The sequence below is a fragment of the Narcine bancroftii genome, chromosome 2, assembly GCF_036971445.1.
Source record: "Narcine bancroftii isolate sNarBan1 chromosome 2, sNarBan1.hap1, whole genome shotgun sequence".
NCBI lineage: Eukaryota > Metazoa > Chordata > Chondrichthyes > Torpediniformes > Narcinidae > Narcine > Narcine bancroftii.
This window is the reverse complement of record NC_091470.1, coordinates 341,093,412-341,111,457: the sequence shown is the minus strand read 5'-3', so window position 1 is coordinate 341,111,457 and position 18,046 is coordinate 341,093,412. Positions and strand designations below refer to the sequence as shown.

General features: G+C 41.2%; 2 protein-coding genes across 4 annotated transcripts in view; one reads left to right on the top strand and one right to left on the bottom strand.

The window, feature by feature from the left end:
• tg (thyroglobulin) overlaps positions 1-18,046 on the bottom strand; it is a 344,749-nt gene that overhangs the window by 121,567 nt on the left and 205,136 nt on the right. The gene's annotated exons all lie outside the window — the stretch shown is intronic.
• LOC138755729 (src-like-adapter) overlaps positions 1-18,046 on the top strand; it is a 49,831-nt gene that overhangs the window by 20,478 nt on the left and 11,307 nt on the right. For all 3 annotated transcript variants that reach the window (XM_069922224.1, XM_069922223.1, XM_069922222.1), the window contains exons 2-6: positions 925-970; positions 2,051-2,143; positions 4,902-4,998; positions 6,297-6,383; positions 14,264-14,367. In XM_069922224.1, coding sequence (XP_069778325.1) covers positions 2,065-2,143; positions 4,902-4,998; positions 6,297-6,383; positions 14,264-14,367 — 367 coding nt within the window. In that variant the 5' untranslated portion in view covers positions 925-970; positions 2,051-2,064. The remainder of the gene's footprint in view (positions 1-924; positions 971-2,050; positions 2,144-4,901; positions 4,999-6,296; positions 6,384-14,263; positions 14,368-18,046) is intronic.

The window sequence follows — 18,046 nt, the reverse complement described above, 5'->3', positions numbered from 1 at the left end:
GAAGTGAAACATCCTGCTTTAGACTCCATGTGGGGTAATTAGTAAGTACTGTTCAGGTCAGCAGGACAACTTATCGTGGTGCTATAGCTTTTTGCTCACATATTAACCACAGATCTAATCTGTAAAATGAAACACACACCTTGTGTTCCACACAAAAGTTTTACTCTTAAATCTCTAGATTGAAACTTGAATCGATAGCCTTCTGATTTAACAAAGGGATTGTTGCCAACAATTAATGCCAAAATAATTGTATGCTGTGAGCCCAAGGTGACTTATCCATCAGAGGATACTAATTTGCAGGGAGAGGAGGTTTTCATCTCTAACCTTGAGGTACAGATTCATAGAGCTGTCCAGTGCAGAAATAGCCTTTTGGTCCATCATAGCTATGGCAATCACTAAGTACTCCTCCATATTAATACCATTTACCTGCACTTGGTCAGCAGCATCTGTACCTTGGGCAGTCAAGTATTTGTCCCTTGATGCTTCTTAAATGGCATGGGAATGCTAATCTCTACTATCTTCTTGACCAGAACATTCCAGATCTCAATCTCTTTCTGGGTGAAAAAAAACATTCATCAGATTCCCTTTATTTTATTCCTCATCTCCAATTTTGGGTAGCAGTTAGCACAATGGGGTTGAAGGTCAATTGCATGTAAGCTGGCCAAAAGGCCCTGTTACTGTGCTGTATGTTTCTATGTATATACCTCCCACCCCCACCCCCCCCCCCCCAATTTCACTCCCATCTCAATATCTGTGCTTGTGGAACAACTTCTTGCAATCTATCTTTTGAACTTAAAACAAAAAATGCTGGTACACTTAGCAGGTCAATGTCACATCTGCATAAAGAGAATCAGTAAAATGTTTCAGGTCGAGGGACATTCAGCCATTTTAATTTACCATCCCACTCTCAATCTCTCTTTGCAGTTGGCGCCTTCTGGCACCGTTTCAACAAGCACAAAGGAAGATCAAGGTACAAAGCTTCATTTTCCATCTGTTCATGTTGTGGGTGTCAATTCTCCAACTTCAGGTTATTCCCTTCTTTCTGGGATTGACAGAGCTGGCCTTTTCTATGATCACGAAGCAATGAATTTGAGGGAGATGGTGATCTTGCTTTCTATTTACAGAACTTGCTAGGCCCACATGTGAGCCTGGATTTGAATTTGCAACTTGTATTTCTGGAGCTAAAAAAAGGTTGACAAGAAGTCAGAGGTCAAAATTCTTGCCAGCACTGGAAGGGGCTAGGTCCAAAAATGGGCATAATTTTGCTTTACATATTTTTCGCAACAGTGAAAGAATACATTCCAACTAAATTGCTCGTAAAATGTCCACCAATAGACATCAGCTATAGATCAATATGTGCCAATTGATTGCCAGAAGCTCCCAGCTCCATTTTAGTTACATCACAGAACATAGAACAGGCCCTTCAGCCCATGATGTTGCATTGGCCTATGGAAACGTACTCCACAACAATCCTTACCTTACACCCACAACCCTCTATTTTTCTCATATGCATGTGCTTATTTAAGAGTCTTTTGAATGACCCCATGGTATCACCCTCCATCACCATCCCCGGCAATGCATTTTAGGCACTCTAAGTTAACATTCCTCTGCTGACCTTAACCAGGTGTCCTCTGTTATTTGCTAACATATAACTACCTCAATGGTAGAAAGCAAATTAGATGGAACCAGGTCTTTTTTCGACAAAAGACTAAGTGAAGCAAAGGTCTAGGCTATTGACATCATCCAGGGTCCCAAATGTTTTTGAGACCAGTGGAAATGGGCAGTCATTGTTTTAGTTTGGCTCAAAAAGAAAGGGGTCCTGATCTAAAATGTTGATTGTCCACTTCTCTCCATGGATGCTGCCTGACTTGGTGATCCTCCAGCTCCTCATTGTTTGGTCCAACATCTGCACTTTCTGTATTCCTCAAACATTTTCCACTATGTGATCCATGCTCCCATTCATATCTGGCAGTTTGATGAAGTCTGCCAATCTGATAAATAACAGCTCTATTTAGTACTATTTTTGAAAGATCATGTTTTCTATCCACAGTTTTTAATGCACAAATGCTAAGGACTGTCATGGGCAACTTTTTAAAATCTGCACCAGTCAAGGCAGAATCAGCGACTCCTGATCCCCAAATAAGTAAGTTGTGATGCTATACTATAAATGAATTATGAATATTGATGAGGAAAATTAGACAAGTTCCAATGGAAAAATGACTTGGGAACAGAAATGCTTACTCATTACAACTTTATTAATCAAGCATTAATCAATTTTATCTGCAAGGTTCAGAATGACAGAAGGGTTAATTAAATATTTAAATATTCTCTCAGAAATTTTTAAAAAAAGTCTTGGTATATTCTCCCACAGCACTGATACTCCATTAAAAGGCAATAACATGAAAAAATTGGATTTGACCCTTTTGACAAATCATAGAGAGAAACTAGGAATGGGGAATTGAGGTTGCATGATCAGCTATGAATTTGTACTCAATGATGGTACAGGCTTGAAGGGCTGAATGGCCTACTCCTGCAACTATATTGCATGGAAACTCAGAAGTAACAAGTGAAGTCCGCACTTTATTTAATTTTCTGATAAGTATCAGTTTTGTCCAACTTTTTTCTGAAGACACTGGAAGACATATTTGTCTTTGGTAACAATTACTAACCAGAATTGATGATCACTTGTACTTACCTTTGCACATTTGGTTCATATTTCTTACTCATCCTTGAGCCAATGCTTACAATTTACTCAATCACAGCTGTTCAAATTTTTTGAACCAATTTAACCACTCTTTCAGCCTACAGATATAAATTCTTGCTTTCGAGCCTGGTCCACCATTCACAGATGATCATTCATATCCAGTCTCGATAAAAGATCCCGACTCAAAATGGTGACCGACCATTACTCTCTGTGGATGCTTCATGACCCATTGAGGCCTTTCAGCTTCTCTTTTTTTTTTTAACATTTAGAGATATAGCATGGTAACAGGACCTTTGATCCATGAGTTTCTGCTGCCCAAACATATCCATGTGACCAATTAACTTTCTAACGCCATACATCATTGTTCATTCAAATTCACTACCCTCTTTTTGCTTTTTCCCCATATCTCATAGGCCATAAGTTTGCTAACTCTTAGAGGCAGAGAGTCATGTAGTATGGAACTGGCCCTTCAGCCCAACAGACCAAGTTGGCATTCTAGGGAGGTTCTATTTGCCTGCTCTTGGACCATGTCTTTCTAAGCCCTTGCTGACCACATTTGTCTAAATAACTTCTGAATATAAAAATTCTGCCAACTTCAACGGATTCTTACAATAGCCCTTTCTAGACATGGACCACCCTCTCAGTTTCCTCTTAAATCTCTCCCCTCTCACCTTCAACCTCTGGCCTTTGGTTCTGGAATGATATACTCTGGATAAAGACTGTGAGAAAACCCTTCTTCCATAACTCTTTTGATTAAAGCACTATAAGATTGCCCTTAGCCTCCCACACTCTGAAGAACAAAATGTCAACCTTTCTAACCTCTTCCTATAACTCAGTCCCAGCCACATCCTGATGAATTTCCTCTGCACCCCTTCCAATTTATTAATATCCTTCCTATAGCTGGGTGACCAGCATTGCGCACAATATTCTCAGTGTGGTCTTCCCAATGTCATTTTTCAGCTGAATCTTGAGGTCCAAACTTTTGTTCTCAATATCTATTGATTGTCGGGCTCGACTTTATTGAATATATTCAATGATTTTGCATTATCTTCTGCAGCAGATAATTCTTCATGCTCATCACTTTTTGAATGAAGACATGCCTCTTCATATCAGAGCTAAATGGCATACCCAAAATCTTAGGCTGTGAACCCTGGTGCAGGAATTCCTCACCATCATTTCACCACCAACAGGGACTGTTTCTCCCCCACATCAAGCCTGTCAAGTTCTATTGAGTTTCATTCAGTTACTTTCTAATTTTTCTAAAATTAAGCCCTAAATAAGCCTGAATTCCTCTTGATTTTAATTAATTTTTTTTAAGACATACAGCACTGTAAAAGGTCAATTCAGCCCGACAAGTCCTTGTTCCCCAATTTATCCCCCATTAACCCACACCCCAGCACATTTTTTGAAGGCTGAGAGGAAATTGGAGCCCTCAGAGAAAACCCACGCAGACACAAGGAGAATGTCCAAACTCCTTACAGACAGTACTGGATTTAAACCCCGATTGCTGGCGCTCTAAAGGCATTACACTAACTGTGCCGCTGAATAAGATCTGCCTTCCTCTGTCAAGGAGAACAAAACTGTACAATCCTCAGGGTGTCAACTCACAAAGACCTTTTCAATTGCAGTAAAACATCCCTGCTCTTTCATTCAAATATTCCAACTACAAAGTATGACATACCACTTGCCGCCAGTGCATGATCGATGATTATAATATGTATTGTCATACACATTGTACAAAGTACACATGCCTGAAATTCTTACTTGCTGCAGCTGAACTTAAAGAGAAGAACTATAAACAGTAAACTCACTTTATTAAAGGAGGCAATAAGTACATAAGATAGATAATAAGTATTCTTTTTATAATGCTAACTTTCAACACCTGCCTTAAAAAGCCACCCAGGTCTCATTGCACCTCCGCTTAATATGTCACCATTTGGATGCCTTTATCTAGGTATCTTGGTCCAAAGAAATCTCCTAAAAATTTCACTGGGATGCATAAATGGATTTTCTTTTTACTGTTTGTGGAATTTGGCTGTTTAAAAAAAAAAATCACGTCACACATGTTTAAAATGCAACAGGGAAAACATTTAAAAAATGGGTATGTATGTCTGCCTAATATTGTTGAATAGCAACGAAAGGCAACATGTAAATACAAGTATCCCTTCACAGAGTTTTTCTGTTTATTAAATGGCAGATAGCAATGATGTGCTGGTTACAATTTACGATTATCCTCCACCCACAATAAGTCGACCAGTCTTCAAGATGGGAGAGAAGCTACGCATTGTAGCCGAGTAAGTAAAGTCCTATTGACAGAAGCGGGAGGGTTCAGCAGTATCATCAGGAAGAGAAACATTACTTAAAGGGGATTTCCTTAAACAGATTACCAAAGGTGAACTGGAATTTGATCAAGTGCACTTTAAGTAACAATGAGGTAGCATCGTTAGTGTAGCTGTTAGTACAACTCTATTACAGTATCAGTGACCTGGAGTTTGTACATTCCCCCGTGTCTGCATATGGCTCTATCAGCTGCTTTGATTTCCTCCCACCCTTCAAAAATACACGAGGTTTGTCAGTTCATTGGGGCATTTGGGTAGCATGGACTGAAAGGTCCTGTTGCCGTGCGATTTGTCTAAATTAAAAGTTAATATTAAAACAGATGTTACACATTGTGGAAGAAACTTCCACATGGGGAAGATGATCATGCTCTTGATTGCACACCCCTCCTTTAGATGAGGAACACTCAAGCCAAAGTGTGGCAATAATGAAGGATAATGTTGACTGCTTTAAACTTATATACATCACATTCCTCTTAGTACTTTGTAAATGGTAGAAAGGGTTTGGGAAGCCAGGAGTTAAATCAGAACACCCTCTGCTCTACCCTAAACCATTTAATTAAAAAAAATTTTAGACATACAGCAAAGTAACTAACTATTTTGGCCCACGAGTCCGTGCCACGCAATTTACACCCCATTGACCTACACCCCCGGTACATTTTGAATGGTGGGAGGAAACTGGAGCCCCCAGAGAAAACCCATGCAGACTCAGGAAGAAGGTAAAAATTCCATACAGACAGTGCAGGATTCAAACCCAGGTCCGATCCCAATCGCTGGCACTGTAAAAGCATTGAACTAACTGCTACGCCAACCATGGTTTCTCCAGGCATTAATATCGCAGGTGCCAGAGGACACGGAGTGAAAATTGTTTTGTTTTACTTTCCAAGGTCACACAAAATGTAATATCATACCCCATTATTTGGCCAAGAGATGCTGAACTGGCTGGGATTATTCATGTGGAGGGTAGAGTATAGGTTTTAAAGAGCGTACACACATAGGAAAGATCAAGACCATATTGAAATGGAAGTGTTGTCTAATGAGCACGAATGTGTTTGGCAAATGGAGTCCAGTGCAACTCGAGGCAAGAGCTTCATTATCCTCAAGAAGCCAGGCATAAAGACTGGAATTGTTAAGCTTGAAAGTAACAGTTATAGATGTGGCTTTAGCTGCAAGAGACTGAGGCAGGGCAGAGCAGGGAAATGAATTTCCCCCAATAAACTGGATACTCACTTATTTTGATATTTTTCTGTCCCCAGGGAAGGTGATTGGTGGAGAGCAAGATCCATTGTTACAGGACAAGAGAACTACATTCCTTGTGCCTGTGTTGCTCGAGTTTACCACGGGTAAGTTTATTAAATACAGTTCAACCTTTAGATTTTTCTTGCATTGCAGTTTCCTCCCTCAATAACACCTAGATTTTTAGAAATTTGTGGGAGTAAAATAACTCAAAGTGCATCAATTTGAGGCTGCACCACTTAAATATGGATTGATGATCAAAAATTTGATCCAAAAAAACAAGTCTTAAGGAACATCGTAAAGAAGAAGGTGGGAATAGAAGACTGGATTTGGAATTGGAATTGCACAGCATGAAATCAAGGATATTGATGCAAAGCTTGCCAATGGTGAATTGTTGAATATTAGGGATACAAAACTGGTGAGAATTGGAGATGCAGAGTGACCTCAGGAAACTGTAGTAGGGGTGAATTCATTTAGAAATTATAGAGGAGTCATGCAGTTCTACAGTCAGTATTGCGGAGTTGCGGTTAAACAATTGGATTTGGAGAACCCCAGTTCTTGCCACATGTACAAGATTTTCAGATGCTGGAGGGTTCAGAGGAGGAGGGACCCAGAGGAGCGAGGGACTTGGGAGAGCAGGGAGTGGAGAAAATCAGCCGAGGTGAGTGGCATTTAAAATGTTTTAAAAAGGTTTAAAAAGAGCATGGGGTGTGGGCTTGAGACATTGCAATCTCAGGACCATTAGAGTAGGAGGAAGGACTCAGGAGTGAGTGACTCGGGAGAGTGGGGAGAGGAGAAAACAGCCTAAGTTAGTGATGTTTAAGAAGATTTAAAAAGAGTGCAGAGAGTTACGGAAGGGTTAAGCAGAATGTTGATTTGTGGGAGTGAGTAATTGAGATAATTGGCAGGGACAAATGATGAGGGGTAGCTAAAGAGTAGCGGCCAGGGAGTGGCTCAGGGAGAGAGTAAAGCTTTGAGGTTTTGACTTGAGAGGCTTCAGAGAGCAGAAACTGAAGAAGAGTTTGCTTCCAAGGAGGTAAGGTCTTTGATTTTAAGTTAGAAAGGGTTAAGGGACAGAGCTAGGGCAGTGGAATGTTCCAAGTGCAGGGTGTGGAAATCTGACTACACCTACAAGAGGTGCATCCAGCTGCAGCTCCTGGAAGATTGTGTTAGAAGGCTGGTAAGAATGAACTCTAGATCATTTGGGAGGCAGGGATAGTTGTAGAGAAGGGCTTCAGGAAGACAGTAACCCCTAAAAGGAAGGAGACAGGTAACTGTTAGGAGAGGGAAGGGGGGTGGCAGGAGGTGCAGTGCTCCCCTTTGGCCTTTCCCCGTAACAAGAAGTATACTGCTTTAGATTGAACTGAATTCCTCAGGTGTTTTCAAGAAGGATTCCTGACACAGTATGTGCACCAGCCGACTAGAGGAGAGGCCAGACTGTATCTGATTCTGGGGAATGAACCTGGTCAGTTTGCGGACCTTTCAGTGGTGGGGAGCATTTTGGTGAGAGTGACCACAATTCCCTTACCTTCAACATAGCTATGGAAAAGCATCAAATTAGGAAAGTGTTTAACTGTGGAAAGACTAATTATGAAGCGATAAGACAGGAACTAATGAGAATAAGGGTGAAAGCACAGAATTAAGTTGGAGGAAGTTTAGGGACCACTTAGGGTTCAGGATAGATTTGTCCCACTGGGACAAGGAAAAGGTGGTAGGAAAAGGGAACAGGTCAGGCAACTAGTCAAGAGGAAGAAGGAAGCATACATTAGATATAGGAAGCAGGAAACAGAAAGGGCTCATGAGAAGTATATGGTAGCCAGGAAGGAGCTTAAGAAAGGACTTAGGAGAGCTTGAAGGGGACATGAGAAGGCCTTGGCATGTAGGATTAAGGAGAACCCCAAGGTGTTCTATGCAAAGAACAGAAGGATGATGAGAATGAAGGTGGGGCCACTAAAGGATAAAGGAGGCTTTATGTGCCTGGTTCAGAGGAGGTTAGGACATTCTAAATGAATACTTTGAGTCAGTATTCACAAGAGAAAAGGACCTTGATCATGATGAAGTCGAAATTGAACAGGCCTGGGTTCTGGACAATGTGGAGATTAAGGAAGTGGAAGTGTTGGGTCTTCTTAAAAACATCAAGATTGAGAAGTCCCCAGGACCAGACATGATATACTGCAGTGGGAAGTGAGGGAAGAGATAGCTGGGGCAGCAGCTATGATCTTTGAATCCACTTTGGCCGCAGGGGAGGTGCCAGACGATTGAAGAATGGCAAATGTAGTCCCCTTGTTTAAAAAAGGTAATAGGGAGAATCCTGGGAATTATAGACTGGTGAGTCTTATGTCAGTGGTGTGCAAACTAACAGAGAGGATTCTTAAGGATAGGATCTATGAGCATTTGGAGAAGTAGCATCTACTCAAGGATAATCAGCAGGGCTTTGTGAAGGGAAGGTCGTGCTTCATGAGTCTAATTCAGTTTTTTGAGGAGGTAACAAAAAAGATTTACAAGGGCAAGGTGGTAGGTGTGGTCTACATGGATTTTAACAAGGCATTTCTCAAGGTTCCCCATGAGAGCCTCATCCAGAAAGTCAAAAGGCATGGGATCAGTGGAACCTTGGCTGTGTGGATAAGAAATTGGCATGCAGGAGGAAAGCAGAGAGTAGTAGTGGCAGTAAAGTATTCTGCCTGTAGGTCGGTGATTAGTGGAGTGCCACAAGGGTGTGTTCTGGGACCCCTGCTCTTTGTGACTTTTATAAATGTCTTGGATGAAGAAGTGGAGGATGGGTCAGTAAGTTTGCAGATGACATGAAGGATGGAGGAGTTCTGGATGGAGCTGAAGGTTGTCGAAGGTTACAAGAGGATATAGAGAGGATACAGAGATTGGCATAAAAATGGCAGATGGATTTCAATCCAGGTAAGTGTGAGGTGATGCATTTTGGAAGGATAAACCAGAAGGCTGAGTACACAGTTAATGGTTGTTTACTTAAGAGTGTGGATGAACAGAGGCACTTGGGGTTCAAATCCATACATCCCTCATGGTCACCGCACAGGTTGATAGGATAGTTAAGAAGGACAATGGGATGCTGGGGATCATTAATTGAGGGATCGAGTTCAAGAATAGAGAGGTCACGTTGCAACTCTACAAATCTGTGGTAAGATCACACATGAGAGTATTTTGTTCAGTTCTGGTCACCTCATTATGGGAAGGATGTGGAAGCTATGGAGAGGGTGCAGAGGAGATTTGCCAGGATGTTTCCTAGATTGGGAAACAAATCTTATGAGGCAAGGTTAGCAGAGCTGGGACTTTTCACCTTGGAATGTTAAAGGATGAGAGGAGACTTGATAGAGGTCAACAAGATTATGAGAGACATGGATAGGGTTGACAGCCATGCCCTATTTCCCAGGGTAGGATTAGCAAACATGAGTACAAAGTTAAGGGAGGGAAATTTAGGCAAGACATAAGGGGTATTTTTTTTTTTTTTAAACACAGAGTTGTGGGTGTTTGGAATGGTGGGGAAGGCTGGAATATTGGGGGCATTTAAAAGACTCTTAGACAGACACATGAATGAAAGAAAAATAGAAGGTTATGGGGTAGGGAGGGTTATGTCTTTTTTTTAACCAAGGATTATATGGGTATTGTTCTTTGTTCTGCATTATGCTGTTAACCAAGGGAAAGCTAATTTCAAGTTTTGAGATACGGCTGTGGGGAACATGAACATAGCCAAAGGTGGCTCCACATGATTGTAGTAAAAACACAGAAATACTGCAGGAAATCAGCAACTCTTGCACCTTTAGAACACAGAACATAAAAATCAACAGTGCACTCAGACTTATGGCCCACAGTGTTGTTCTGAACTAATAACTAATCTAACAACTTCTGAAAATTTCCCTACCGCATAACCCTCCATTTTCCCAGCTCCATCTAGCAGTCTCTTAAAATATCCTATTATACTTGCCTTCACCACCGTTGACAGCAGTCACTGGTGTGTGAAAAGCCTACCTCTTGCATTCTCCCTGTACTTACTCCCAAGTCTTGGGAAATTGCCTCTGGCCATCCACACTACTAATGCCACTTATTACCTTAGACACCTCTATCAGGTCACCCCTTATCTTCCTTTCATTAACTACACTCCTAATTACACTCTCAGAAATATCAACTAGATTGGACAAATGCAGGTTTCCACTTGTAAATTCATGTTGATTTTAGAACATAGGACAGCAACAGGTCCTTCAGCCCATGTGTCTGCGCTAAACCTGATGTCCAAATCAAATTAAAAATCTGCTACCTGCACATGACAGATATCCCTTCATCCCTTCACATTTATGTTTATCTAGAAACTTCTTAAAATTTAACTATTGTATCGGATTCAACAGCGACTCCCGGCAGCTCATTACACTCTCTGTGTAAAATATTTTAGCTGCACTTCTTATTAAAGCTCCCATCCCCTCACCTTAACTGTGTGTCCTCTAGTGCGAAATGCTTTTGCCCTGGGGAAATAATCCTTCAAAGCCTCTCATGATTGTACGCAATTCCTATTAGATCTCCTTTCAGCCTCATACGCTTCAGAGAAAACAGCCCAAGTTTGTCCAGTCTCTCCCCTATAACTCATCCTTTGGAACCAAGCGACATTCTAGTCATCTCTTCTGTACCCTTTCCAAAGCCTTCTTGCACTGGGCCGAGCAAAATTGCACACTTGCACACATTCCAAGGGTGACCTAACCCAAGTTTTACAAAGGTGCAACATGACCTCCTGACTTTGATACTCAATGCCCCACCCAATGAACATATTCCTACACTTTCTTTATCAACCTATCAATTTGTGTGGCCACTTTCAATGAGCTTTGGACCTGGACCCCCAGATCCCTCTGAGCATCAATACTATTAAGAGTCCTTCTATTAACTGTATACATTCTCTCTACATTTGACCTCCGAAAATGCAACACTTCACACTTGCCTGAATTAAACTTCATCTGCAACTTCTCTGCTTATATTCTGTCCTATACACTGTATCCAACCCAACTATTATTTGTATTGTCTGCAAACTTACTAACCCACCAATCTACTTTCTCATCCAAGTCATTTATAAACATCACAAACAACAAGGGTTCCAATATCAATCCCTGCGGATATCACTGATCAGGGTCCTCCAGGCTCAAATAACAGCCTTCCACCATTGTCCTCTGAGAGCCATCTAATTCAAGATTCAATTTATTGTCATTGTAATAAAGCAGTGTCATATTACATGAAATTGCCTTTTGTCTGCTGCAAGGCAGACAGATTCACCATCGGCAGAAATTGCCTGAAGTGACTCCTTCAGTCAGAGAAAGAGAAGCAAAAGGGAGTCCCCCCCAGAGTCACCAAGTGTCTGTAGATTTGCCTCCAGTAATTCCGCAGTCATACAGAGTCCAGTCCAAACCATCGGCAACCTGAGCTCCAGATCCAAACCTCCGACATGATTAGGAATCCTTCAGTGCCTTAGGCACCCATTCGCATCCCTGTTTCAATACCTGATACACCTTCAGCCAGGTTCAAGCCAGTCTCTAGCAGTCTGCAGCCTGGTGTGAGTCTCCCGAAAGCAGTCTCCAACAGCCCACAGTCTCCGTGGGTTCCTTGCCTCGAATTGCCAGCAGCCAACCGCATCCATTGTTCTTTCAGCCGTAGAGCATGGTCCGCATTGGTCTCCATTCCATGGGTCATCTCAATTTCTCCTTCTCAGACGGGGGATAGTCTCCCTGTTTTCTGGTGTCCTGCTCCAGTCCTCCAGTCCCCTAAGAGCCTGCAACACTTCGTGACTTCTGCAAATCAGAGGTACCACCATCTTGGGCGCAGACCCCGTGGTCAAAAGGATTTTAAATAAAAACTGCCGTTGGCTCCTTTAATTGGCTGTTCAAAGCCTGTGCGGAGCTGATGGCAGTTGAATGGGCAGTTATATCCAAACTGTCAAATCACTATGATGCTATGCCCCTACACCTTCTGAATCAGCCCACTCGAGTCCAAGTGGACAATATTCACTCTGTTATCCTCATCAATCATCTTATCACCTCCTCAAGAAATCCAACTTTGTAAGACATTACCTGAACCTCACAAAGCCATGATGACTGTCCTCAGTCTGACCATGACTTTACAAATGTCATAAATTCTCTCTCAGAGAATCATTTCCAATAGTTTCCCTACTACCTAAGTGAAACCTGGCCTATAATTTTCAGGATTACCCTTTTTTTCTGTTCTTGAACCAAAGTACATTAACTAATCTCCAGTACTCTTGGACCTCTCCTATAGTGAGGATGCAAAGATCTTTGTCAAGGACACAACAATCTCTTCACTTGCTTCTTTTATTAACTGGGGTTACATCTCATCAGGCCCAGGGTACTTGTCCACTTTAATGCTCCTCAAAAGAACCAACACCCCCACTATTTTTTAACTTAAAGTGCCTGAAAACATGGGGATTCTCCATATTATTCCCCCTATCATTGACCATGCCATTCTCCTTTGTAAATATTAACAGAAATTACTCATTTAGAACCTCAATCACTTCCTCTGACTCCAAGCATAAATTCCCTTCATTGTCCTTCAGTGGTCCTATGTTCTCCTTTGTCCTCCTATTGTTTTTAATGTAAATATAAAATGCCTTTGAATTTTTCTTCATCCTGTTTGCCAAGTACATCTCATGGCTCCTTTTCACCTTCCTAATGCCCTGCTTAAGCTCTTTCCTGCAGTCTTTTTATTCCTCCATGTCCCTGCTTGTAGTGCCCTCACTCTTGCATCTGCCTCCCTTTACATTCTGACCTTTCTCATCATCCAATTTTTATTTACTTGGCCATCCTTATCTTACTTTTGGATTGGAACATGCTGATCTTGGATTCAAATTAGTTGTTCCTTAAACAACTCCCACATATCAGTGTGGGCTTGTCCAATAACAGTTTCTCTCCATTTATTCTTCCGAGCTTTTGTTTAATCGTGTTATCATTTGCCCTCCCCCAATTTAGTGTTTTTTTGCAAGACCCAAGCTTATCCTTGTTTCTAACTCATTGAAAGTTAAGGAATAGTGATCACTATTACCATAATGTTTCCCTTCTGAAACTCCAGTCACCTGGTCAGGGTAATTTGCCAATACCAGGTCTAGTATGGCCCCCTTCCTGGTGGGTTTATCTACATGTTGCTTTAAGAAATTTCCTGAATGCACTGAACAAATTTTGCCCCACCTGTATCTCCAGCACAAAGGAAGTTCCAATCAATATTTAGGAAATTAAAATCTCCCACTGCAGCAACCATGTTGCTTTTACAACTTTTAATCTGTCGACTTATCTGTTCTTCTACCTCCTGGTGGCTATTGGGAGGCCTATGGTATAGCCTGATCAGAGTGATTTCCCCCTTCATATTTCTGATTCCTACCCATACTGTCTCACAGTTGAGGCCATCATGAGGTCCTCTCAAAGGGCAGCTGTGGGACTCTCCTACACCTTCCTTACCCTACCTAAAACAATAAAACCCAGTAACATTGAGCTACCAATCCTGTCAGTTTCCATAATTCCAAGTCCTCTAAGTTCATCTACCTTAACCAAAATACTTATTGCATTAAAATAAACACACTTCCGTCCCTCAGTCTCGCTGTCACCATTCACCTGTCCCTTCCCGACAGGCTTGCTTGCCCTATCATCTTCCATTCCCCTGCAACTCTTCCACTTGCTCAATTTTAATTTAAACCCGCCCCAACAATTCTTTTAAATATTATTACTATTAAGTGCTCTAATGCCACCTTTGTAACAATTATTGGTTCCTTAGTGGCTGCACCTCAAGATAATATTGTATATTGCTCCAGTACTATTAATTCTGTAAAATCATAATTTAAAGTACTTTATTAGGCAATGAAGTTAGGGTCATTCAAGATCAATTTTTCTGAAGAAATAATAAGTAAGCTCAATTGAACACAAAATAGTTATTTGCCCCGCTTATCTGTTGAATGACTACTTGTGCTGTGTTTTGTGCACAGCTGGCTTTTTGAAGGGATTGGAAGACGAAAGGCAGAAGAGTTACTGCAGCTGTCTGGCAACAGACCAGGTTCTTTCTTGATAAGGCAAAGTGAAAGCCAAAAAGGTAAGTTAATTTCTCTTCAGTCATACACAATGATGACATGTCTTGAATCATTACCAACTTATGCAGAGACTTAAACCATTAGCCTGACTGGGTTTCTAGTGGCGACTTCCATAAATATGTTTTTACTCTCCTTTGCATTCCCTTCTTCTCTTTAATATTCCTCTTTGAACCATCCAATTTTCCATTCATCAAATAGACATTTTAACAATGGGCTGAGGTGGACAATTCCATATTTACCAAACATGTGCCTTATGATTATATTTTGTTTGTCCATATTTAACATAGACCATTGAACACTATACCGCATAAACAGGATTTTCGGCACACATTCACCAAATTGATGCCCAAATTAATCTAAAAGTCTGATGTGCACATAATTCATATCCCTCTATTGCCTGCATGTTCACCTGTCTATCTAAAAGTTTTTTAAACATTATTAACATATCAGGCTACTACCCTTGGCTACTTAACACTCACTGTGTAAAAAACAAATTGCCCTGCATATCTCCTTTAAACTTTTTCCAACCTATAACTTTAATGCTTATCTCCTACGAGAAAGATTCTGACTGTCGACCCTATCAATCCCTCTCAGAATTAAAAAAAATTCTATCAGGTCTCTGATGCAACAAAAAAAACACAACCAATGTTTGTCCAACCTTTACTCAAAGCTCATACCTTCTTATCGAGGCAACATCCTGCATAATCAAATTTTTTGAAACCTTTCCAAAGCCTTCACATCCTTACTGTAATGGGGAAACCAAAATTCCACACAACACACCAAGTGCAGCCAGTTTTCTCATCAGTGGTTGCAATCATCTGACTAGTCGTACCTTTTATTTTTCTTGCACCTGGTTAAGAGGACACCAATTTATTTTTTCAAGTATGATTATTGGCAACAAGACCACAAGACATAGAAGCAGAAATAGGTTATTTAGCCCCATCGAATCTGCCCCACCATTTAATCATGAGCTGATGCATTTCACTACTCAGCCCCACTGCCTGGACTTCTCCCCATCACCTTTGTTCTGGCTAATCAAGAACTTCTCAATCTCTGACTTAATTACACCCAATGACCTGGCCTTGATAATTGCCTGTGGCAACAAATTCCACACATTTACCACACTCTGGCTGAAGAAATTCCTACACATCTCTGTTCTAAGTGGATGCGCTTCAATCCTGAAGTTGTGCCCTCTTGTCCTCGACTCTCCCACCATGGAGAACAAACTTTCTCCATCAACTCTCTCCAAGCCTTTCAACATCCAAAATGTTTCAATGAGATCCCCCCCCCGCCCCCCACATCATTCTCTTCAATTCCAATGAATATAGGGCAAGAGCTGTCAAACGGTCCTCATAAGATAACCCAGTTTTTCTCAACCTTTTTCTTTCCACTCATATTCCATTTTAAGTAATCCCTATGCCATCAGTGCTCTGTGCTCAGTAAGGGATTGTTTAGGGTGGTATATGGGTGGAAATAAAAAGTTTGAAAACCACTTTTTTAATCGTACCTAATTAACTCGTTATGTGCAGTTTCATAACTCGAAATGAAATGGGTCAATGACAATTTTTCTCAAGTGAAATATTTCAGTAACAGTTGGGTCTAGAGCAGTGATTCTCAACCTTCCCTTCTCACTCACATATCACCTTCAACAATCCTTTACTAATCACAGAGCAACGATGGCACAGGGAGTACTTAAAATGGAATGTGAGTGGAAAGAAAAAGGTTGAGAACCATTGTGATAACCCTTTCATTCCCAGTGTACCTCATCTGAAGCCTCTCCAATGTCAGCACAGTGCAGTACTTCTTTTCTTAAACGAGGAGGCAAAACCTGCTCACAATACTCCGCGAGGTCTCAACAGTGCCTTATAACACCTCAAATTCACATCCCTACTCTTATATTGTATTCCTCTTGAAATTACTCCCAGCATTAATTTTTAAAAATTTAATTTATACAGTAACAGGGCCTTTTGGCCCACGAGCCCATTCCACTCAATTGACTTACACCCCTTGTATATTTTGAATGGTGGGAGGAAACTGGAGCACCTGGAGAAAACCCATCTAAACAGGAGAATGTACAAGCTCCTAACAGACAGCACTGGATTCGAACATCAGTCGCTGGTGCCGTATCAGTGTTGCACTAACTGCTATGTTAATCGTGCCACCATTGCATTTGCCTTCTCCACGATCTCAACGTGCAAGATTGTATTCAGGTTATCTTGCACGAGGGTACCATATCCTTTTGTATCTGGATATTTTCAGTTTTCTCCCCATTTAAAAAAATACCTGTTTATTTTTTCAACCCACGTACACTTTCCGACAATATATTCCATTTGCCACTTCTCTGGTTATTCTGCTTACCTGTCCAAGTCATTCTGCATCCTCCATGTTTTTTTTACACTACTTGTTCCTCTGCCTGCCTTCGGATCACCTGGTCACAAAGCCTTTCATTCCATAATACAAATCATTAATATTCAAAATAAAAAGAAACGGCCCCAAAATCGAACCCTGTGGAAAAGTACTAGCAAATGGCAGCCAATCAGGATATGATCTTTGTATTCCAACCCCTTGCTTCCTGCCAATTATTTTGTTAAGTAACCTCATGGGCAGCACCTTCTGAAAATCTAAATACACAGCATCCATTCAATCTCTCATATTAAGCCAGCTTGTCACTTCCTCAAAGAATTCCAATAGGTTAGTCAAGCAAGATTTCCCTTCAGAAAACCATGCTGGCTTTGGCCTATCCTGTCATGTGCCTCCAAAGCACACATCATACACATTTAGGTTTGTGTGTATGCTACAAAGATCTGTCACTGAGAGCACACATTTTCCAGAAACATAATACTTTCTTCTGCCATGGGTTTATTTCTGCAGATATTCCATCAACTTCTACTGACCCAATTTAATTGTATGAAATAGTCCTTGTAGAAATTCAGAATAGCTACTTTGCAAAATACTTAAGTGTTTGATATAACCTCCAAATTATAGGAAGAGAGGGTGCAAAGAAGGTTTACTAAAATGTTGCCTGGATTGCAGTATCTCGAATACAGAGAAAGAATGAGTAGACTGGGACTTTATTGATTGGAGTGTAGAGGTTGAGAGGAGATTTGATAGAGGTATTTAAAATTATGAAGGGAATGGATAGAGTAGATGTGAATAGGCTCTTTCCCCTGAGGGTAGGGGAGATTGGAACAAGGGGTCATAAGTTAAGGGTTAGGGGGCAAAACTTTAGAAGTAATATAAGAGGATACTTCTTCACTCAGAGAGTGGTGGCTGCGTGGAATTACCTTCTAGAAGCTAGAAGAGGGAGTTGCGGCAGGGTCAATTCTGTCATTTAAGAAGTGGTTAGATGAGTACCTGGAGGTGAGGGGGTTGGAGGGTTATGGGCCAGGAGCAGGTAGGTGGAACTAGATGGAGTTTCACGTAAATAGGGGAGGACCAGAAGTGCTGATGTGGTCTGTTTCCGTACTGTACTGGTTCTATGGTTATAAACTTTAGAAGAGGTGGTTCGGGGTGGGGGGGTGGGGAGCAACCTCACCAGGTAAATAACTCAGCAAACTTAAGACTACCAGGAGAGCACGCATTTTACTTTCTCTCCCACTGGTTAAGAGCACGGCTGTAGATTCCGAACGGACTCATTTTCCTGACAGTGTTTTCCCGTTGCACATTCAGATCTGTTATTCA